The sequence below is a fragment of the Lampetra planeri genome, chromosome 12 (assembly GCF_965212315.1).
Source record: "Lampetra planeri chromosome 12, kcLamPlan1.2.h2, whole genome shotgun sequence".
NCBI classification, from domain to species: Eukaryota; Metazoa; Chordata; class Hyperoartia; order Petromyzontiformes; family Petromyzontidae; genus Lampetra; species Lampetra planeri.
Genome location: NC_136118.1, coordinates 7074892 through 7095132, shown reverse-complemented (window position 1 = coordinate 7095132; position 20241 = coordinate 7074892). Strand labels below are relative to the sequence as shown.

The window sequence follows — 20241 nt, the reverse complement described above, 5'->3', positions numbered from 1 at the left end:
TTCCCATCCACAGCTCACATCAGTAGCGAGTTTTATCTGAACCTGAGCCAGCCATGAGCCCCCACCCCCGACCCCCACTCCCCCCACCCCTTGTTGTTCAGCGCGGTGAGAGTTGTCACGTAACCTCCACGACCGATTCGACGTCGGGAGGCCTTCATCCATCAGTGAATTGTAAAAGGGTTGTATATTACCAATGATGTTGGTGATGATGAATCGTTGAATGTGAGCACATGCAATGAAATAGGCAAGGGACGATTTATTTGAAGAGCTGAATGTTACACAGTTGGTGGCACAGGGATTTGGACAAGCCACGCCGCATTACAAGCCTGCTTCTCGTGGTCACAAGTACACAACAATCCCCCAAAAGGCACTGCAGGCTCACGATCCCACAATAAATACATCTCAATACAAAACAATCAACCTCAACTGTCAAACAATGAAGAGAATACTTCTCCTTTTTGCACTCGCCAATTATCAACATTGCATTAACTTCTTCTAACAACTTGAACAAAAAAGCATTTCAAAGGAATCGTGTTCCAATAGTGCAAGCACAAGTGTAATAAAGAATAAGAACATATCCCAACAGGTAACAAAAAGTTAATGACCGATGAACCATGCTGTATTTACACAGTAGCAGACGTGTAGCGCAGTTGGAATGATGTTCACTACCTCGCATGGTAAGCAGGAGGTCGTGGGTTCGTGGGTTCGATCCTGACCCCTGATGCCTGCTGTATATTTGGAGTTTGCATCTTCTCACCGTGGTCGCAGTAGATTTTCTCCACGTCCTCCGGGTTTTCCCTCCACATTTAAAATCGACATGCGTTTATTAGTTTGTGGCTGCGGTATATTTCCACGTAGTGATAGGCCAATTCATTGAGCTTTAATTTGTGGTCGGGTCGCTTCTGAAAAAGAGCTATATAGCTCAGTGGGCCTTATGTGGTAATATAAAAAAATATGTTTCGTATAGTTTTAGAAATTGGGAGCCCGATGCAACTGCCCTCCACCCTCTCTTGGCAGCCCGACATGTGGGCCCCTCAGGCCAATGGTCCCCGATGCTGTTGCACTGCCTGCACACTCATCAGCTACGCCACCGCACAGTAGACTTGCGAGAGTAGTGCTTTTTTTTCGTAATCATATTTAAAAGAAAGAAAAAATTCAATAACCATTAAACCATCGTTTAGCTCAAAAAAGCTAAAGTTTTTTTTTTCACATCAGTTTTCCCATAGGAAAGAGTTATCGTTTTGGAGCTCTGCCAGTTTCTTGTTGAAGGGGGCATACACGGCATTAAGGATCAGCCTCGTGGCCGGCAGCATGGGACCCAGGATTTTGTCAGACAGACGCCTCGAGTTGTACGGCGGGCTCGCGAACATTGCTGCCTCGATGTGCTTGGGTACTGCCCCTGGAGGAGGGAGGGAGGAGGAGGAGGAGGAAGAAACATCAAACATTGCGACAACACGTCAAAGGCAAAGGCGCAGCTGTGCAATTAATGCCCCCCACCACTGCTGTCAGTAAGAAGTGCCTCCACTAAGGGAATGCCAGAGATCCTCTCCAGGAGGTATTTGGCCTCGTCTTCCACGCTTGCCAGAAATCTTGGAAGATTGTGAGAGATTGACGAAGGTTTGGGAATGCCTTCATGCACGAGTGTAAAGATCACGGCTAGCCATTGAACAAAGATGGTTACTGCGTCGCGTGGCACTTTCAGAATGTCTGCGACCGTCTGGAATGCTCCTTCCGGTATTAGGAAGTTGCTGGAGCTACGCAAATTTGAAATCAGGATTGACAACTAATTTCTTTAGAACTGTCTTCTTGGTTCTTTTGGTAAAGTCACGTGACTTTACCGAAAGAACCAAGAAGATGAATCCCTGCAGTCACGAAAGCTTTAAATCGAAATTCTTTAGAACTGCTTTTTGTATTTAGTTTATTGTCCTTCCCCCGCAGCTCTGATTAACATGGTTGGCTACGTACGGTGCAAAATAAGGTCAACATACGTGCACACAAGTGGGAGTACCCACACTTCACCCCACCACAAGCAGACTGTCGATTGACTCAGTGTGATGTACCCATTTATACTCGAGGGTGGATGGAAGGGTGGTGGAGGAGATTTGATGAACTTGTTTTTTCAACTGCCACACCTGGGTATGAAATCGAACCGGTGCACTCTAAGATTCCAAATGCAGTGTGGTAACCATTACAACCACGGCAGCATCCACTGACGATGCATAAACAATGGGCCAAGCAAGATAATTTGTAACACTCCAGAAATAGGCTGTGATGGCAAAAGAACAGCACATTCTCTGAAATCATGTTTAATCACCTGAAGATCCAGAGAGAACAAGAAGAAAAGTATTCTCGCATTATGTATAATCTTTATTTTCAGTTTCACATTTTATGTGTTTGCGGTTCAGCTGCACGCCTCCGTTTGTTAGGACATGCGTACAATGTTTAAATGTTCTGCGATGAATTGCTTAGCATCGTTAGTGCCAAAAAAATAATGACCGCGCATTTGATCAGTCTTATGCCTAAAAGGCGAAAATAAAGATCTCCCGTATAGCCTTCTGCCGATTGTTACAGCAAGTGCTGTTACAGGATAGCCATTAAGGCCAGCACAACACACGAGGGGGTCATGGGGGCAGCATATACAAAACCTGACCGCCTTTGTCTCCCCAGTGCTGATGTTAGATGGGCCACACCAAGTACTCATTTAAGGCTGAGTAGGCTCAAGACCAGTTCTGATATTGCTCACCACTACTGTTAACCGTGACCGAGAATTGAACTCGGGCCACAGTGCAATATCCACTCGACCCAAACCTCTCATGCACGCATTTACACAATCACATCACGGAGATAAAACATTTTAATGAAAACTTTGCTTGCATTCCATTTGCTTAAGTATCACATCTCATAAAAGGCAAATTACTTGGTTCACCGAAGATGGGGATCATATATTATTAAGTGTTTAGCGTGTGCAGTCAAGTAAAGTAGGACATTAACCTGACGCTGCCCAATGAATGAAACAACTAACCTCTGGACCATCATTTTTGGGCAACCAAATTGAAAATTTTGGCTTTCGGACATTTTTAGTTATAAGAAGACTGAATTATACATTTGGGCCAAATTTCACCTTAAATATCCTTGCAGAGCATCATTATAATTTGCATCAATCACTCACTCAGCCAAGATGTAGCGGTGGTGTGGCGGTGAGCACAATAATCACGCTTTAAACCTGGATACCTACGTGTGATTCCTGGTTACGAGTAACAGTAGCGAGCGACATCCGAACCGCTCATGGTTCCTCCTTTACCGACCGGCGCTGACCGGCGCCGTGAAACGTAGTCAAAACAACCTCTATGTCGAGCACTGCATGTGCGGAGGGGGTCCTCATCCAGCAGTGGATTGACCAATACCTGTAAGTGTACGTAACTCAGTTGGTCACGATCGTCGTCGTTGTACAAGCAAATAATTCTCAGCGCCCACATGAACATGGGGGTGGACTCACCGAGCCCCAGGAAAGAAAAGACCTTCTCCATCGTGACGCTCGGATGCCGAGCGTGGTCCTCCAGCTTGAGGATGAGGACCTGGTCCTGCCTGAAAACGCTCAGCCACTCCAGCAGGTATACCACGTAGAAGCCTATCCTCAGCCGCACCTGTAAAGGCACACACAATCGCGTCCCGTTCACAATGCTCCCTGCAGAACCCTGCATTCCAGGCTGCAGCATACTCTATTATGCTGTGTGCAGTATAATAGAGTATGTGTTTTTATTGTGCTGTTTTGTATGTTTTTTTAATGCATTCATAAGGGGGAGTGGTGGTGCAGCAGTTTGTGCTCTGCGCTATGAACTCTGCGTCTTCAGTTCAAATACCGACCATGGCTAACATCATTGGCCAATGATATCTGAAATCATCCTAAGCCATTTTCCTCCCACTTCACCAATCTGCACTGACCAGTGCGGTTAAGTATAACGAAACAAAACCCCGTGAGCAACATGGCATGGGGAGGTGACCATTCAGCAGTGGACTGACAAATCACTTCAAATAATTATTTTAATAAATTAATGTGTCCACGACAGCATTCGACAGCCTGGTCTTGTGAAGAGTGCCACATGGGAGTTGGCTTTCTGCGGACCGATGGGACAGTGCACCTTATTATCACGCTCACTGGAATGACATTAATGGTGATTCTGACTGCAGCACTGCACGTGCACGCACGAGGATGAGCAAAATATTTTAGGGGAAAAAAATTCGGGGACATTTAGAACCGAAGCTTTTTGAGAGGCCATGAAAAAAAACAGTGCAATGAACACCAATGTAAATGTAATAAAATTAGCATACTAATAATTACACATCATTGCAGCAATGTGAGAGAAAACAAAATCCTTTGGCTATTTTAAAGTTTATTTTGAAAACAATATTTTTTAAAAATATATATACTCATTTAAGTTTGGCAAGGCCCAACATACCGTGCTAAAAATTAAAACACATTCGTGGAACCTGTAGAGAAATTGCAGGTACCGGCATGGCGAGGCTGAGGTCATAGTTGTATAAGCACGCCCTGAACGAGATGGATTGTGCACATGCCAAAAATAGCTCCACAGACTCCACGACTTTCTCATGGAATGCCTCCGCTGACTTGTTCGTCTCCATGAAGTATAAGTAATCTGAATACAGCCTGAAAAGGACAAACAAAACCATTACATGTGATTATAATGAACGCCATTAGTATAGCGTCCGCGTCAATGTGTAACAACGTGCAGCGCTCAGTCAACAACTACTGCACAGGAGGCCTCCCCACTCTGCGAGGGTCGTGGGGTCTATTTTGGCCATACTTACCCACGCTAGTCACAACGGGTCGGTGACGGTGGTGAGTATAGACACAGGAACATAGAAGTATAGCAGAACAATGGAAGTTTGTGCATTGCCCTCCGATGCTCACCGCATAGCCCCATAGCCTGTAAGAATGTGAATGCATGTTGATCGCCCATCCATGAACTATCCAGGCTGAATCCTACATAGCTTCTGAGATCCGAAGAGATAGGGGCATTCTGGAGGGTGGTCTGGTCATAAACATTGCACTCATATACTGTACATACATGTATATGATGGAGTATACATGAAGCGTAACATGGGCTTCGAACTTAAACAATAATGTGAGATTACTTCATTTGGGCATTTATGACATTCCATATCATCCCATGCACAGTCACTGGCGGAGCCAGTGGGGGTGGGGTGGCACGTGCCCCCCCCCCCCCCCCCATGATTCGATCTAAATCCCGAATTTCCATCGGATCATTGCGGTTTATTATTAATAAATCGGAATTTTGCGACCCCCACTGCCACTGTGTAGCAGGGACTCTATGAGATGATAGGACAATACTCTGAGTCCATAATTGGCAATAAGTAACGGCCAAGCAGTTATTAGTGACTCACATAATTGTGCGCAGTTGTGTATACAGTACACGACTTCCCTGAAGGCAAACACCTTCAGCGAGCGCGATGTCGATCACACACGGTTCGAATTCGACCCTCGATCGATGGCTGCGCCATCGCCGCTCACGCGTCGAATAAAAAGCAAGGGACGAGTCCTTACTTACTAACAACTATCATTTTTCATTGCTGGAGGAATTCCCCTACCTGAAAATCCTGGCTCCGCCATTGCATGCACTGTTTTGTAATTGCAATATAAGTGTACGAGATACAGCCTGAGCAACAATCACAGAGAACACAGTCTGGAAAAATCACACATTAAAACCAATCACTGGTAAGGAAATGGAACGGTGATATAGTGGTCAGTGCCTACACTGTCAACACAACTTCCTGAAGTTGATTCCCAGCCACGGTTAACATCAGTGGTGAGTGATATCTGAACTGGTCCTGGGAGCCTCCCCACACTAATTCATCAGCCCACACTGACCAGTGTCATGAAATAAACTATCACTAACAATGTTTCATTCAACCAGGGAAGGCCCACTGAGCTATGCAGCTTTTTTTTCAGAAGTGACCTGGCTACAAATGATACAAATTGAGCAATCTTTGGAAGGATGTTATTAACCAGGTAAAGCCTTAACTGGTTGTGGTTGTTTCCATCATAGTAGAGTTTTCCGAGTTACTTTCCCCCCGTGTCCCACGCTCAGCTTCCCACTTCTTATCCCCGCCTACTCTCCCAGCCTCACTTCTTCTCCCCCAAACGCTCACGCAGCCCCATTCCCCTACCCCCCTCTCTCTCTCTCCCCCCTTGCTCCTCCCCCCTTTCTTACCTATATAACCTCTTGCCACGGTAGCTCTCTCGCCTACTTCAGCATTTGTCTTGCTGTGGTTGTTCCAACTGATGAGGATTGCTCGTGTTGCGATCGAAACGTCGTGATTTGTTTTATTGTATTTTCTTTCTACCTACATGACTTTACCGAAAGAACCAAAGAGTACAAATGAAAGCTCGACGAAGTGGCTTATCACGTGAAAACGCATAGCAGCCAAGTACTCTAAACGCACGTTTCTAAATGTGGAGGTAAAAACGGGAGGACCCGGAGAAAATCCACGCGACCACGGGGAGAACATGCAAACTCCAAATATACAGTTTTCAGGGTCGAGATAGATCCCACGACCTCCTGTATACCTGGCGAGGTGGTTAACATTTCGCCACCACGGTGCCCTTGGTCAAACAACCCCCATGACCAACGGTGTGGGGAGGTCTTTAGTAGTGGATGGTCATTTACAAGGGGCTGTGATTAACGTTCCCATATTACACGTGATGGTAAGAAACAGCTCTGCATGAATAGCCGGATGCTTGGAGCTACACCGAAACGGAGGAAGATGAACACATGGTTTAAAGCACATACACATTAAATAAATAATTTTTGCCTGTTAAGAATAGTAAGTTTGCTTGAGCAGGGCACTTCTATTGAATAAACGTGCGTGCAAAATCTAGATAGATAATTGCAAGCTGAGATTGTGAGAGATGACAAACGATTGGGAATGCCTTAATCCAGCCGTGAATAGATCATGGCTAGCAATCGAACAAAGACACTTACTGCATTGCGTTCTTTCAGATGCACTTCTGCGGCCGTCTGGAACGCTCTTTCTTCCGATATTAGGAAGCCACTATAGCTATGCACTTTTAAATCTAGAATGAAGACTACATTTCTTTAGAACTGCTTTTTGTGTTCAGTTTGTTCTCCTTCCCCAGCACCTCCGACGAGCACGGTTGGCTATGTACGCTTCGAAAGAAGTTCAACACGTACACACACACACATACATAGGACATGATGGTAACTAGCGGCACACATTGGAGTAATGATCTCTCAGCTGCAAGGAATTACCTTTCCGTGGGATTCCTCAGCATTACTATGAGTTTGGCTTCGGGCTGCACCGCATGGATGAAATCCTGGACCAGAAACGGCGGTTCTCCATCTGATGTGTTTCCAAATGCAGTTTCCCATGCATTGTTATCCCACATTGTAGAAGCACTGGCTTCCCCTGGAATAGCCAAACGTTAGCGTTTATTTCTGCATTCTTGGTAGCAGAAAATACATCTGGAGATTATCATGAAAAAAAACGATGCATTTGTGTAGATGAACAAACAAAATCTCCGGTTGCTTTCGACAAAATATGGAGAGCATCAAAATGCGCAGATCTCGAAGGAAGTTCTGTGATATTCTATTCTGTCGGCTGTTCTCAAACACGAAAGGTTGTGTTTGTTCGTGACATGAGGCTGATAGCACAATCGAGATAGAATTGAGATTTTTTTTTTTACATATATATACGCACACGAATAAAGTAAAAAAAAAAATGGTATCCCAATCTTGGAATGTAACTTAGTGCATTGGGAGCTACGGATTTAATGCACCTTACAAATGTAAATGATCACTATTATAATGTAGGTGTCTCGAGAATGTGATCCACATATGTCGCATAGATGTAAAGAATCACTTAGGTTAGAATAAAATTCATATTGACTTTTCGGTCATAAAAAATTCTGTGCGCGTGGTATGTTAAAACGACCCTGCAAGGCGTCTCAATTGCAATGCATTGCTACTATGAGCGTGGCTTTACCATTAATGATTCTGTGGTACGTATATCCGTTTTCTTCGGTAAAAGTGTCTTTGATTCGGCGCGTTGCATTGTCAAACAGATCCAAGTAATCTTCAAATGTGCACTTGTACTGCATGTTTGGAAGATCGTGCTTATTTACGTACCCTGTAAGCAGCACATACGCACGCACACACACACATACATAAAAATATTCGAAAAAAACAGCACCGATAAAAGTGACACATTTATGCGATCGAACAAAACCCTTACAAGCAAGTTTCGCACATGACGATGCAAACGTACACTTAATAAAGTATAGGCGTGACACTTCTTGTGAATTCAAAAAGAATGGTTGCTGCCACCGCTCCTGCCGTGTTTTATATTACAGCTCTGCCAGCCTGGGGCTGCAGCCACAGTGGGAGTCGTGGGGGTGACACCCCCAACATTTCTTAATAAGGCCTAGAGGGTCCCACAAAATGTGGGACAAAATATTCACCGTGCAGTTATTTTGTTAGTCCACATTTTTCTCCCGTCGGCAAGGTGATGTAATAGCTGATTATGCTGATGACGAATCCTTTAAATGCACCGTAATCGCACGAACCAACAGCAGGGTCATTACTGAGTCAGTTGCAAGCGGATTTTTGTATATCGTTATCGCGAGGGGTGGTGTCGGATTGGGGAGGTGTTCATTCAGCTGTCTCTTATCCACAACAAAGTAGCCATCAAACACAGACGGTCACTGCATCGCACGCTTTCAGATGGCCTTCTGTGGTCATCTAGAATGCTCTTCCTTCCTATATGAGGAAGCCACTGGAGGTATGCACTTTTTAATCTAGATTGAAAACTAATTTCTCTCGAGCTGCTTTCTGTGTTTAGTTTGTTGCCATTCCCTCGCACCTCCGATTAGCACGGTTGGCTATGTAGGGTGCGAAAGAAGTTTAACACACAAACGAAGTGGGGGGAAGAGCTCGGCGGATCCTATCTGTAATCGAACCACTAACCACCGGGAACCATTCACTCATCGCACAACGCCAACTTACAAAGTGTGGCAGCCCCCCTGCTGCCACTCCCCTCACTGTAACAACAACGAGGATATGCGACGCTCCCGCAACGTCGTGACGTCTCGAGGCACAGCAATGCACTCGGAGACAGGAGGGAACGCGAGGAAGACATTAAAATGACTACATGTCAGAGCGTTTGACATAAAAAGTGATTCTCTGGCTCAGGGATACTTGCAGTAGCCTCGACGTAAACGGTAAAGATGCAGCCCTGCAACTTATCGGTCAAATCACCTCTGGCAAAAGGGCCACCACAGAGATAGTGCTCAACAGAGCCTCTGTAGGAGGTAATTGGCCTATTATTCCACCCTGGCCAGATGTCTTTGGCGAGGAAGGAGTATCCATTTTGTTGATTACAAAATGGATTTTAAAACTCGTTTCTTCAGAACTGCTTTTTGTGCTTAATTTGTTTTACTTCCCCTGCACCTCCGATTAGCACGGTTGACTACATACGGTGCAAAAGAAGTTCAAAACACACACACGCATGCCCACATATCACCCCGGAGGCGGACAGGATTTAAGAAACTCACCCGTTGTTTCAACTGCGCAACCGGAACATCAAATCAAATCGAACCAGCGACCCCACGATTACAAGTCCGGCACAACTGGTCAATCGCACCCTCGACAACTACAACAGGAGAAAAAAGGAGGCAACGAAAGCACGTGCTCACCATATTGGTTTCTCGACCACCAGTGTGGCTCCTTCCGTATCGCAAAGGTCACCTCTGGGTGCATCTTGAGGCGCTCGTAGAGGTCCGTCGTCCCGCATTTGGGCTGCCCGATGATGTAGAAGTAAGGCAGGCAGCGCATCCTGTACAGGCGCTTGCCCTGCTGCAGCAGGTGCCTGTCGAATGTCTGAAAGAGCTGGCGGAAGAACGGTCGCAGGTGAACGGCGAGGACGTAGTAGACGTTGGTGATGTACGGGTTCTTGCTGCCACCGCCGCCACTGCCACTGCCCGTGCTCCGATCGTACGGCTGCCACCAGCACGGGTTTTTGAAGTTCAGCAGGAAGTCGCTGGGGGCGGAAGAAAATGTCTGCAGAGGGAAGGTTCAAAATGTTATATATATTTAAAAACACACAAAAAATGTTAAATGAAGCCAAATACAACGGCTCAAATTTAAGCCACCAAGGCTGTAAATCTACAGGTTTGGGTATGATGATGATGCTGCTGTTGTTGTTTGGAAAATTACCTTCCTCGCGTATCTCAAGAGTTCTTCCTTATTCGGCAGCTTTCGTGCAGTATAAACAATATCCTGAGTATAATTATCAAAAGTCACGACAAAATGAATGTCTTTGAAGTTAATCCGCCGGCTGTTGCCAGCAGCAGGGGCACCCTGTTGTTGATCAGCTGCTAAAGAGCACGGTGGGACGGTGGTGTCGCTGTGGTGCTCGTTGATTACAAAATGTCGATTTTGATTTAGGAGAGAGAAAATGGACAATCCGTTCTTCCCACTGAGAGGGTATGATGCCAACAAAATCCAGATGCACACGAGCGCTGACAACATGAAGCATACTCGTTTTATGCAGAGGTTTCCACGCATCGCGATGCTGTTTCCATTTTGTGACGGACACTGCACATATGATTCCATCAATTCTGCTAGAAGGGTAATTGGTTAATGCTCGCATGGGCCTGCGCAGCCACTGTGACACACCAGCAATTAGCATTAAATGTGTACGACATGTGTAAATGCCACTAATACTTTGCGATTGGGAATTGGATTGTTCTCATCAACATTCGTCATCTCGATCCATCCTCGTTACGTTGGTGAAATTCATTGTTGCATGATCTGCAAGACAAAAAACGAGAAGGGACAGGAATAAACAACGTTTTAAAAAAAGGAGGCATTCCAGACATCATTATGTCTGAAGTATCTGACACCACAGCAAACCAAGTTTACTAATAAGTGCTTGCTTTGAGAAACCCATTAGAGGAAAGTGTAATTTTAATCTCTGTTCACTATAGTGCTATTAAGTCAATTCTAGAGTTCCATCAGCGTGTCCGCAACATCGCGACTTTTTGTAACGTTCACAATTTATTATACGAAGCACACATATGACCCCTAACGAAATTATTGCAGGAATACTAATTCATAATATTCATTCAAATAATAATGATTTGTTTTTGATACAGAGCCGTATATACAGCGGGGCGTCTCAAAGCGCTTTACATCACAGGGCACCCCTGGTGGCAGCTCTCCCTGTGTTCGGCACAAGGTGACTCAGAACCCGGCCTGCAAGTAGCGAGGGGCGATGATTGTCATGCATAATCCCCATTAAGTAATTTGCAGGTAATCATTATTACATTTTGCAAATGTTAACCCTGATGCGAGTACATAATCGCCTGATTTTGCCAAAGTATACACTGCGTGTATGATACACATGGCAAAGCAGAGGGGTTGTTGGACCATGCTGGTCAGTGTGGCTAGTGAAGGTAAGTGGGAAGGGGGAGTGGGGGCAATGGAGAACTCAGAATATCACTCGTCACTGATGTTCACCGTGGCAGGGAATCAAGGCAAGATCACCATGTTCAAAGCGCAGTGTGCTAACCACTGCACTCCAGCCATGGTATGAATATTGTCATATGAGGGTGTAATATGTTATTAGGAGATGGTGATTTGCATGCACTGACTATTACAGTGGTTTGTTTGATGTCCTTTAACGCGTTATTACAAACCGAGGACACTCATGGCAGGGAATAGCCAAGTCCCACCGTGCACAATTTAATTAAAAGTGAACAACGGTCATTCCAAGTTACTCGTGGTGCAAGGATACGTTAAAATGATCGTGACGTGTAGAATTATATTTGTAGTTCGATTAGCACTTTTCAAATTAGGCCAAGACTGTATTTTTCTGACCTATTGACCAACGCAAGTATAAGTCACAATTTTTAAACACCACCCAATGTACAGGCAGACATAAGCAATTTGCAAATGGCAGATTATTAACAATTCAAGGCAGCTAGGCTCTGCAATATTTAACACTCTTGGACCATTACGAATTAGCATTTTATATGGAAAAATTGGAAAAAATATATATTTAAAATATTCTAGGGTGAAGCTAAATTATATGTGGTTTAATTTAAATTCTCACATTAAATAAACATGTGCTAAAATAAAAAAGAATATACATATCGCAACATTAACTGATTTTAGTTGACCATACACAAAAATAATAGCATTGTGTCACTTTATAATAACATCATTCTCAAACAGAGATTTGACACCCTCTCTCTCATGCGCATGTGTGCGCATGCATCTGTGTGCACAGCGGCAATGCGCGGCGTGCGTATTACAACGCTCTAGGCAAACAATACCCTGAAAAAACATAGACGCAATATTTCCGTACATTATGTTTCTAATAAACGCACGCCGTGGACACACAGCAGCTCGCCGAGTGCATACCTCCCTTGACAAATCAACCATAAAGTGACCTCATAACGTTGCCAAGCACCTGCCCTAAATCATCCCGCCTGGAGTAGGGCCTCACCGAAGTCAGCCTTTTTGTCGGCAGCCAGCGGAGGTGGTTCCCAGACCCGGGGTTCCTTTGACCACATCCGCAATGCCCTCGCTGGTTTTTAATCGCACACAGCCCCTTGGCTCAGAGAGGCGGCCGGCTGCTCCCAGTGAGAGGTGGGGAGGTTCGAGACGTAAGAGCTAGGAAAGGGGAAGTGTCAGGCGTTTAATGGCATGCTGCCCTCATGCCTGGACAGCCAAAGGGTGGTGGGTGGTGGGGAATGCAGAAGGTCAAGGGGGGTCAGATATGCATCAAAACAGTGACGAGAATTTTAATAAACAGAGCCAATCTGCTGCAGGACAAAAAAAATTGTTACGAATGTTTCTAAAGCAATGATTATAAAAAAAAATAATGGCATTTGCAGTTTGAAAATAGGAATACTAACGTTGAAAATAATGAATGCATTAAAGCAGGATTTTCCATAATGCAGCATTGATTTTTGGTGGCACGTATTAACAAAAAATCTAATGAATTTTGCTCATTTGGAAATGTATGGTTGATATTAAATTTGCTTAAAATCAAATGAAATGCATAAACTACACCGTGACCTGGCAGGAAGGAACAGCTGCACCCTTTATTAAACAGCTCCACAGTAAATTACATACATCAATAGACATTGTAAGCCGAGCGAGCTGTACCACGTTATGATCCCATTCTTTGAATATGTATTAACATGAATACAATTACTCACATTACCACCCGTTTTCATTTCAAGGAAAATTATACGTTCCAGAAAAATAGATATATATGCGAATCCATCGCTGCCCACAAATACTTCCATGCTTTCCAGTGCTATAAAAAAGCAATTTCTGTACTAATGGTTACTCTTAACCCCAAAAAATGCATATTTGATTAAATTGCATAAGTAGATGTAATCTATGGTGTTGCATTGTTATAGTGCCAATTACCTATGTTCTATCTATGTATAGCCCTTCACCAATCCATTGCTGGATGAAGGCCACCCCATGCCATTATAGTCAGGGAGGTTAATTGAAGGTCGACCTTGATTTTTTTAAATACATCACCACGCCGGTCAGTGCAAGTTGGTGAAAGGAGAGCCCAGGACCGGTTGAGATATCACCCACCGCTGATGTTAGCCGTGTCCAGGATTCAAACTCGGATCACCAATCTAACAGCGCAATGTGACAATCACGACGCCACTATTTCTGATATGCAGCTCCAAAATAAGAGGCCAAAAGGATGATTTATATACCAGTGCTTCTTCTTGCACTAATTTTCAAACAAGCAGTGCATACGGAGTAGTCAGTATAATCTCTAATTGTGTGAACTGTAACATTTCATATTCTACCTTTCAGAAGTTGTCTGTGTGCAGTTCTCATCGATTCATACATTCTGCCCATCGCTCGGTATCAATGCACACGTGCCAAGAGTCAGCAGGTCGTAATCACGGTTAATCCTCTCGCTCTTCTGGCAAATTTGGTAATGCTGACCCCATTCCACTGCCACGAATATCAAGGGGCAGTCATCCAAAACCAACATCCTCCTCTGCAGCCTGAGAGAACAAATGTGGGGCCATACTCCGCAGCATGTGCATTCAAAGGGAGGGTGTCTCCATCACGGCCACCCACACAACACAGCGCAACATTTGAAATCCACACAAAGACCCAGGATGGCATGCCCACAAAGGTGCATACTGTAACGAGCACAAATTGGATTGTCTTCTACAACACGTTTTCACTGCACATCCACCCACACAATGGATCTAAAATTAGAAGTAAATAAACGAAAAAAAAACGTGATAAAACAACATTGCATTTCCTGCACCGTCTGTTACAGTGAATTTTAAGGGTGATTGCGCATTACCGTGTACACAACTCTGTCATAAGTTCGTAGAAAAGATGTAGGCGTAGCTTGAGAGAGAGTCCGTGTGTGTTTACATACAAAGTAATTTGCGTGTATCAGAAGTTGTCATGTAAAATAATGTAAGGGTGTGTTGCTGTAAGCGTGTGCTTATGCAAAGTGTCCTTACATGCAGCGTCGACAATATAATTTGCTGCATTTTAAAATGTATGGGAAGCAAATGGGACAACTCCACCAGTGTATATTTAACGACCAAGTTTATGTTCATATTTTGAATACAGAATTACAAGATGTTACTTTGTGGTTGCTTGGTGCGATACGAAGAAGAGTGAACAGGTGTTTGGAGGCTATAGCTCGAGAAATTTCGGTTGTTATAAATGACGATGAAAAGGATAGTGTCATATGTGAGACATCACATCCTCCGAGGGTCAGTTGGGAGACGTGACAAAAATGATTCTGCAGCCCAAAAAAATGCAAGCGGGGAATGAGAAGGGAAGGGATCATCCTGTGGGACAATGCAGGCAATGATATGGGATTTATCACGAGACACAGAAGATCACAGAGGCAGAGGTCATCTGTCACTGGGCATCAAGCCGCAGGTATAAGGCTGCCACGAAACGTATTTTTTTTGCACAAAAAAACAGAATGACACATCATCATTCATGTTTGGCGTTTAATGCAATTCTCGTTGAATAATTGTGCTATATTAGAAGCACCCGGAGTTAGTAGTCAGAACACAAATTTAATTAAGCCATTCAGAAAAAAAGAACTACTACCAGCCCCATTAAATGCGTCGCTATTTTCCACGACAATGTCATTGCTTGATGTTTTTTTTCACTCTCTCTCTTCTCTCTGGCTGTTTGTTTGGCTCTTGGGAACACTTACCATTGCAATCAACCTGTCAACGGTCTGAAATGCAATTCACGGCGCTTCTCTCGAAACAACAAAAAAATCCCAGTCGAACAAAATCAAGGGGGAATGTATGTACCTGTGGATTTTTTTTCTCTGCCCCCCCCAATCTCCGAACGACTTGTGCCAAACAACTCGCGCGGCGTTGCGCGTGAGCGAATTACACTGCGGACTAAAGAGCCCTTAATCAATTTGGGATCGCAGAGAGCTTGAGCGATTACAAGAGCGTAGTGTGGGACAAACCCAATATACCTACCCACCGACTCCATCATCTGCATGGAACGGCGTATATAAAAAGCGCACGAAGCTTTGCAAGAAGCTGTAAATCGTTTTGCGGGCGAAAGGCACGCGAGGCTTGCAACAACAATGCAATCTTAATCCGTCACGGCGGCGACCGCAAGACTCACGAAATTGCAAACAGAGTGATGATTAAAAGACGACGGGGAGATTGAGACTCGTGTTGGGAGAGGTCACTCTTCTGTCTGCCTTTGTAACGTCAATGCGTTTTCTTGTTGGGTTTTTTTTTCTGTTCGTCTCTTGCTTTTAGTGTTTTTTTCTTCTCCCAACCCAACACAGCAAGAGTTGCACAATTTTAGAATTTTAAAAAGCATGCGCGTGTGTGAGTGTGTCTTTGCGTGTGCGTGCTCACTGTGATGCGGTTAAAAGAGAGCTGCGTGTGTGCGCGTGTGTGCTCTGGGTCTGGGTACAAGGCGGCAATCTCCCTCTAGCCTTTGATCATACATTATTTAAAGCAACCGGCCTCGTTGTGCTGACAATATGCATTCGTTTTATTTTACTCTCGCCGTATAATTTCTCATGGCCATGGGAAATTCAAGGAAGAATAAGGGAGCTTCTTGCCCCCAAAGTCAATTGCGCACGTCATTTGTTATTGGGGTGGCTGGGAGGGGGGGGCAGGAGCCCCCACTGAGCTGACGATATTCAAGAAGGCGACAGGTCAACCCTTCTTACGCGGACGCCGCTAATTGATTCAAGCGATTGATAATCAGCGCCGAATGCCCGAGAGACATGACTCAAACGCTGGCACACAAACACACACAAAAAGGCAAAGATCCCGCCGTATACCCTTGATAGATCTTTGAGACAAGCGCTGTTGTTATCGAGCACATATGAAAGCTGACACAGCGCACGAGGGGGTGAGTGACCAACACCATGCCTGGCCGCCTTTGTCTCCCCAGTGGTGATGTTTACAGACAGCACCAGGTACTCATTTGAGGCTAAGTCGACTTAGAGGAGGCCCAGGACCGGTTCAGACAATCGTCGCCGGCGATGGCCGTGCACGGGAATCGAACCTGAGCCCCGCCGTGTTCGTCGCGCGGCGCGCTAATCGCTGCGCCACCGCTCCCATGCGCGGCGCACGTACACTCGGGCAAAAGAAAAGCAAGGAGGAAATTGTGTCTCATGCTGTGAGGAAGTGAAAGGTCACGGTCTTGACTGACTGCGTGGCCCTCCCCCCCACCACCACGAGCAAGAACAAGTTGTCTCGATGTTGTTCTCGAGACCGGTCGCGTGATTCAAATCTCCTATTACTATCAGCAACGTGGTGACACAACCTGCGTGGCAAGGTAAGTGATTTCACTCCGTCCGTGTGTGATCTCCTGACGCAGTAAACGGCGTGCGGCGTCCGCACGCCCACGATGGAATACAATGAAAGGTGAACAAACGAGTGTGCTGCATTTACTTCACAATGTCTCCGCGACACTGCGTTGCCAGTCGACAGAGGCACAGCTGGCACAAACTCAACACATTCCTCGGTAACACTGTGGCCCTAAAATAAAAACAAACATACGCGTAATAGGCAACATTTTAGGCAATTGCCCTTCTCGATCTGTTTGCCATGAGGAAGGGCCGTTGCTCGAAACGTCGCCTGATATCTATGTACAGTCTTTTTTTCGCGGGGGGAGGAGGGGGCGCAGTTTCGGGCAATGGCTCTTCACCTCTCTGCTGTGAAGTAGGGTCATTACCCGAAACGTCGAATACTACATATCGTTTTTAATTTTAGGGCAGCGTATCTGACGAATGTGATGAGTTTATGAGGCGGTGAGTGACCAACACCATTGCCGTACGTATTGGGCCGTCACCCGAGATTGCAACAAGCCTACGAGTTTAAGAATCGGTCTGTCGTTCTTGAAAGCTGCTTAACGCTTCACGAAGATCCGGTGGTGCCAATGCCACGGGCGTGCGCGCTCAATGTTTGTACTTATTGATGAAACACAATTGTACAAATAACGCTTCGCGATGTTATTTTTGTTGTTGTCCTGTGCTCACCAAAGCGCCTGTCTGCACGTAACACAGCGGCATGCGATTACCGACGAAGAAGAATGAACATTGGCCAACAAAACTAAATCGCATCACACGCGCTCGCGTTTTTTTCCCCCAGCCCCTGTCGTGATCTGTTACAGATATCGTTAAAGACTAGGGTGGTCAACCCCCAGTCACACGTGCTGCAAAATACACACACAGCAATAAAGTTCGAGTTCTCATGCATAACCCACGATGGTTAATTCAACACGTGTAATGATGGGTGCGCGCTCTCAAACTAAGTACCTTGCGTACGATACACCAAAACTACTGCGAATATCAGTCCGCAAATGTACAAGCGATTATGACAGCGATGATGAGATGATGATGGTGGTGATGGTGGACTCACTCAAGCGGGTATAGTCCGTGGCTGTGCCAGGGGACCGATGCCAGGCAGGAGTAGGACGGTATAGCAGCAGTAGCAGCAGCGGCAGCAGCGAGACTGTGGAGTCAATGAAGCACTCACGGCCACGCGCGCTATGCGGGAGCGTGCGCACAATGCGTGGTGGCTCCCTCCGAGCGCACAGAGGGGAGGGACGGGGGAGGGAGAGATGGAGGAAGGGAGGGAGAGAGAGAGAGAGAGGGGGGAGACACGGGCGCAGAAGAGGGAGGGGAAGCGCAGGAGGAGCAAAAATACAGGATCACACGAGAGAGAAAGAGAGAGCGAGTGTGTGTGTGTGAGAGCGCCGGGGTGGCTTGGGCTGCGGCCAGCCAGGAGGAGTGGCACTCGAGCTGCACGACACGTCGTGACTGCAAATATATCGCGCGGCACAGACCAAGCGGGGCAATGTGTGTGTGTGTGCCCTGCTCGACAGCGCACAAGCGACGCCTTGTGCCGCCAGCGACGTTCGGAATCAGAATCTTTATTTAGACCGGAGGAATCCGATGAGCTATGAAGCTTTTTTTTTTTGTTCACAGATGACCATTAGGGGGGCCGGGGGAGAAAGGTGCGCGCTGATCTAAAGTCGGGGGGTTTCGCTTCCCTTCTCCCTGCTGTTGCTGCTCCGGCTTGTCGTCGAACGCGAGCTTCGGATTCCCGCTGAACACACGTACATATACATACGTACAGTACTTGCACGCGTTATCTATAATAGCCACGCACGTGCATTGCACACGCGCCTGCGAGCACGTGTGCGATAGGAATCACCGTGCATATTCACGCACGCACACGCGACTCAAACATGTACACACAGCGTTACAGATCTCTATAATAGTAGCCTCGTGTGAGCATTCAACATGTGCTTTTTAATCATTCAGGTTGATTACATATCTCTAAAGTAAACTATTTTAAATTGACCACCAAAATATTGACTAAGTTTTCAGAGGCGACCTGGCCAAACATGATGAGAGCTCATCAAAGTGGCTTATCATGCGGGGAATTATAGTAGCAGCCAAACAATCTACTTAATGTGGACGGTAACACTGGAGGCCCCAGAGAAAAATCTACAGGAAGAGAGTTCATGCGAACTCCAAATAGACAGGCATCAGGGTCGGGATCAAACCCATAACCTCCCTGCATTACTAGGCGAGGGAGGTAACATATCGTTATCGTGGAACGTTTGTGCGCGTGTGTATGCAGTTGTCGCTTAAAATATGCGCTGGCTAAAATATAACTTTCTTTCGACTAAAATTTGGAATCACATCGTTCCTCTCCTCTGTGCAAAATCAGTTCCAGATTCGCACCCCAGCACGCAATGTTCACGCGATTACGACTGTCAGGGTTTACCACTTGGGAAATGCAATAGAAGCACAAACATAAATAAAAAACATTCATGAGCCGACTTGAGCCAAACGCGTGGATATTACTTCGAATAAAACATCTTAACATTCGTAAAGGTTTCACGTGAAAGGTCATTGACAGAAACGTTCAATATATATGGTGGCCCGAAAATCAGGACGCATAGGGCTATTTAATTTATTTTAACACTGCCATTAAAACATGTTTTATTTTTATGTAAGTTAATGTTGTATCTATTACCATTAATGTATGTTGCACTTCCTTCCCACCGTACGTGGCCAACCGTGATTTTTTTTGTAAAGATGGAGTTAAATTCGTTTTTACGTATGCTAAAGGACAAATATTATCTGTTTAAAAACAAATCATAAATTCATTTCAAAAGATAATGAATACATTAAGGAATGTTAATGGCAGTCGTGGCGAGATGTTATTTCAAATACTGCAAATTCAATCTCGCCTGATATACAGTAGGTCGTGGGTTCAATCCCGCACCTGAGGCCTCTGTATCTGGAGTTTGCAAGTTCTCCCCGTGGTTTGTTAAAATAAATATCATCACCCTATGTGTCCTGACTTTTGGGACACCCTGTATCTCCTTTTAGAGCAGTATTACTGACGAATGTGTTTACATTTTGATTTAAAGCTTTCGTGACTGCAGGGATTCATATTCTTGGTTCTTTCGGTAAAGTCACGTAGAAGGGAAATAATAAAATAAGAAAAATATATAACAATAAAAAACGTCGTGAGAATTTTTATTGTTTCATATTTTTCTTATTTTATTATTTCCCTTCTACGTGACTTTACCGAAAGAACCAAGAATATGAATGTGCTTGTGTAAAACTGCTCATGTGGTTTCACATTTT

The 20241-nt window shown here is 45.2% G+C and overlaps 1 protein-coding gene across 5 annotated transcripts; it reads right to left on the bottom strand.

The window, feature by feature from the left end:
- Positions 1 to 241: 241 nt before the first annotated feature.
- Positions 242 to 18306, bottom strand: LOC144721605 (carbohydrate sulfotransferase 15-like). 5 transcript variants are annotated; one of them, XM_078599374.1, is made up of 9 exons: positions 17993 to 18306; positions 12568 to 12782; positions 10272 to 10868; positions 9752 to 10115; positions 8044 to 8187; positions 7311 to 7467; positions 4510 to 4666; positions 3497 to 3644; positions 242 to 1399 (listed from the first exon to the last, which is right to left on the bottom strand). In XM_078599374.1, the coding sequence occupies exons 3-9, from the start codon at positions 10668 to 10670 to the stop codon at positions 1212 to 1214; spliced, it is 1557 nt and encodes a 518-aa protein (XP_078455500.1). In that variant the 5' UTR covers positions 10671 to 10868; positions 12568 to 12782; positions 17993 to 18306; the 3' UTR covers positions 242 to 1211. The 5 variants fall into 5 exon arrangements, with proteins under 5 accessions (XP_078455500.1, XP_078455503.1, XP_078455502.1 ...); XM_078599377.1 differs by having other exon boundaries at positions 12568 to 12734; XM_078599376.1 differs by lacking the exon at positions 17993 to 18306 and adding an exon at positions 13904 to 17969.
- Positions 18307 to 20241: the final 1935 nt, after the last annotated feature.

Bases quoted from the DNA above. Each gene is read 5' to 3' on its own strand.
- LOC144721605 (XM_078599374.1), bottom strand. From the start codon at position 10,670: ATGGAATCATATGTGCAGTGTCCGTCACAAAATGGAAACAGCATCGCG. The intron at 8,188-9,751 runs GTGAGCACGTGC...TGCTGCTTACAG, and splicing joins GTGGTCGAGAAACCAATATG to GGTACGTAAATAAGCACGAT. The intron at 4,667-7,310 runs GTAATTCCTTGC...TGTCCTTTTCAG, and splicing joins CTGAGGAATCCCACGGAAAG to GCTGTATTCAGATTACTTAT.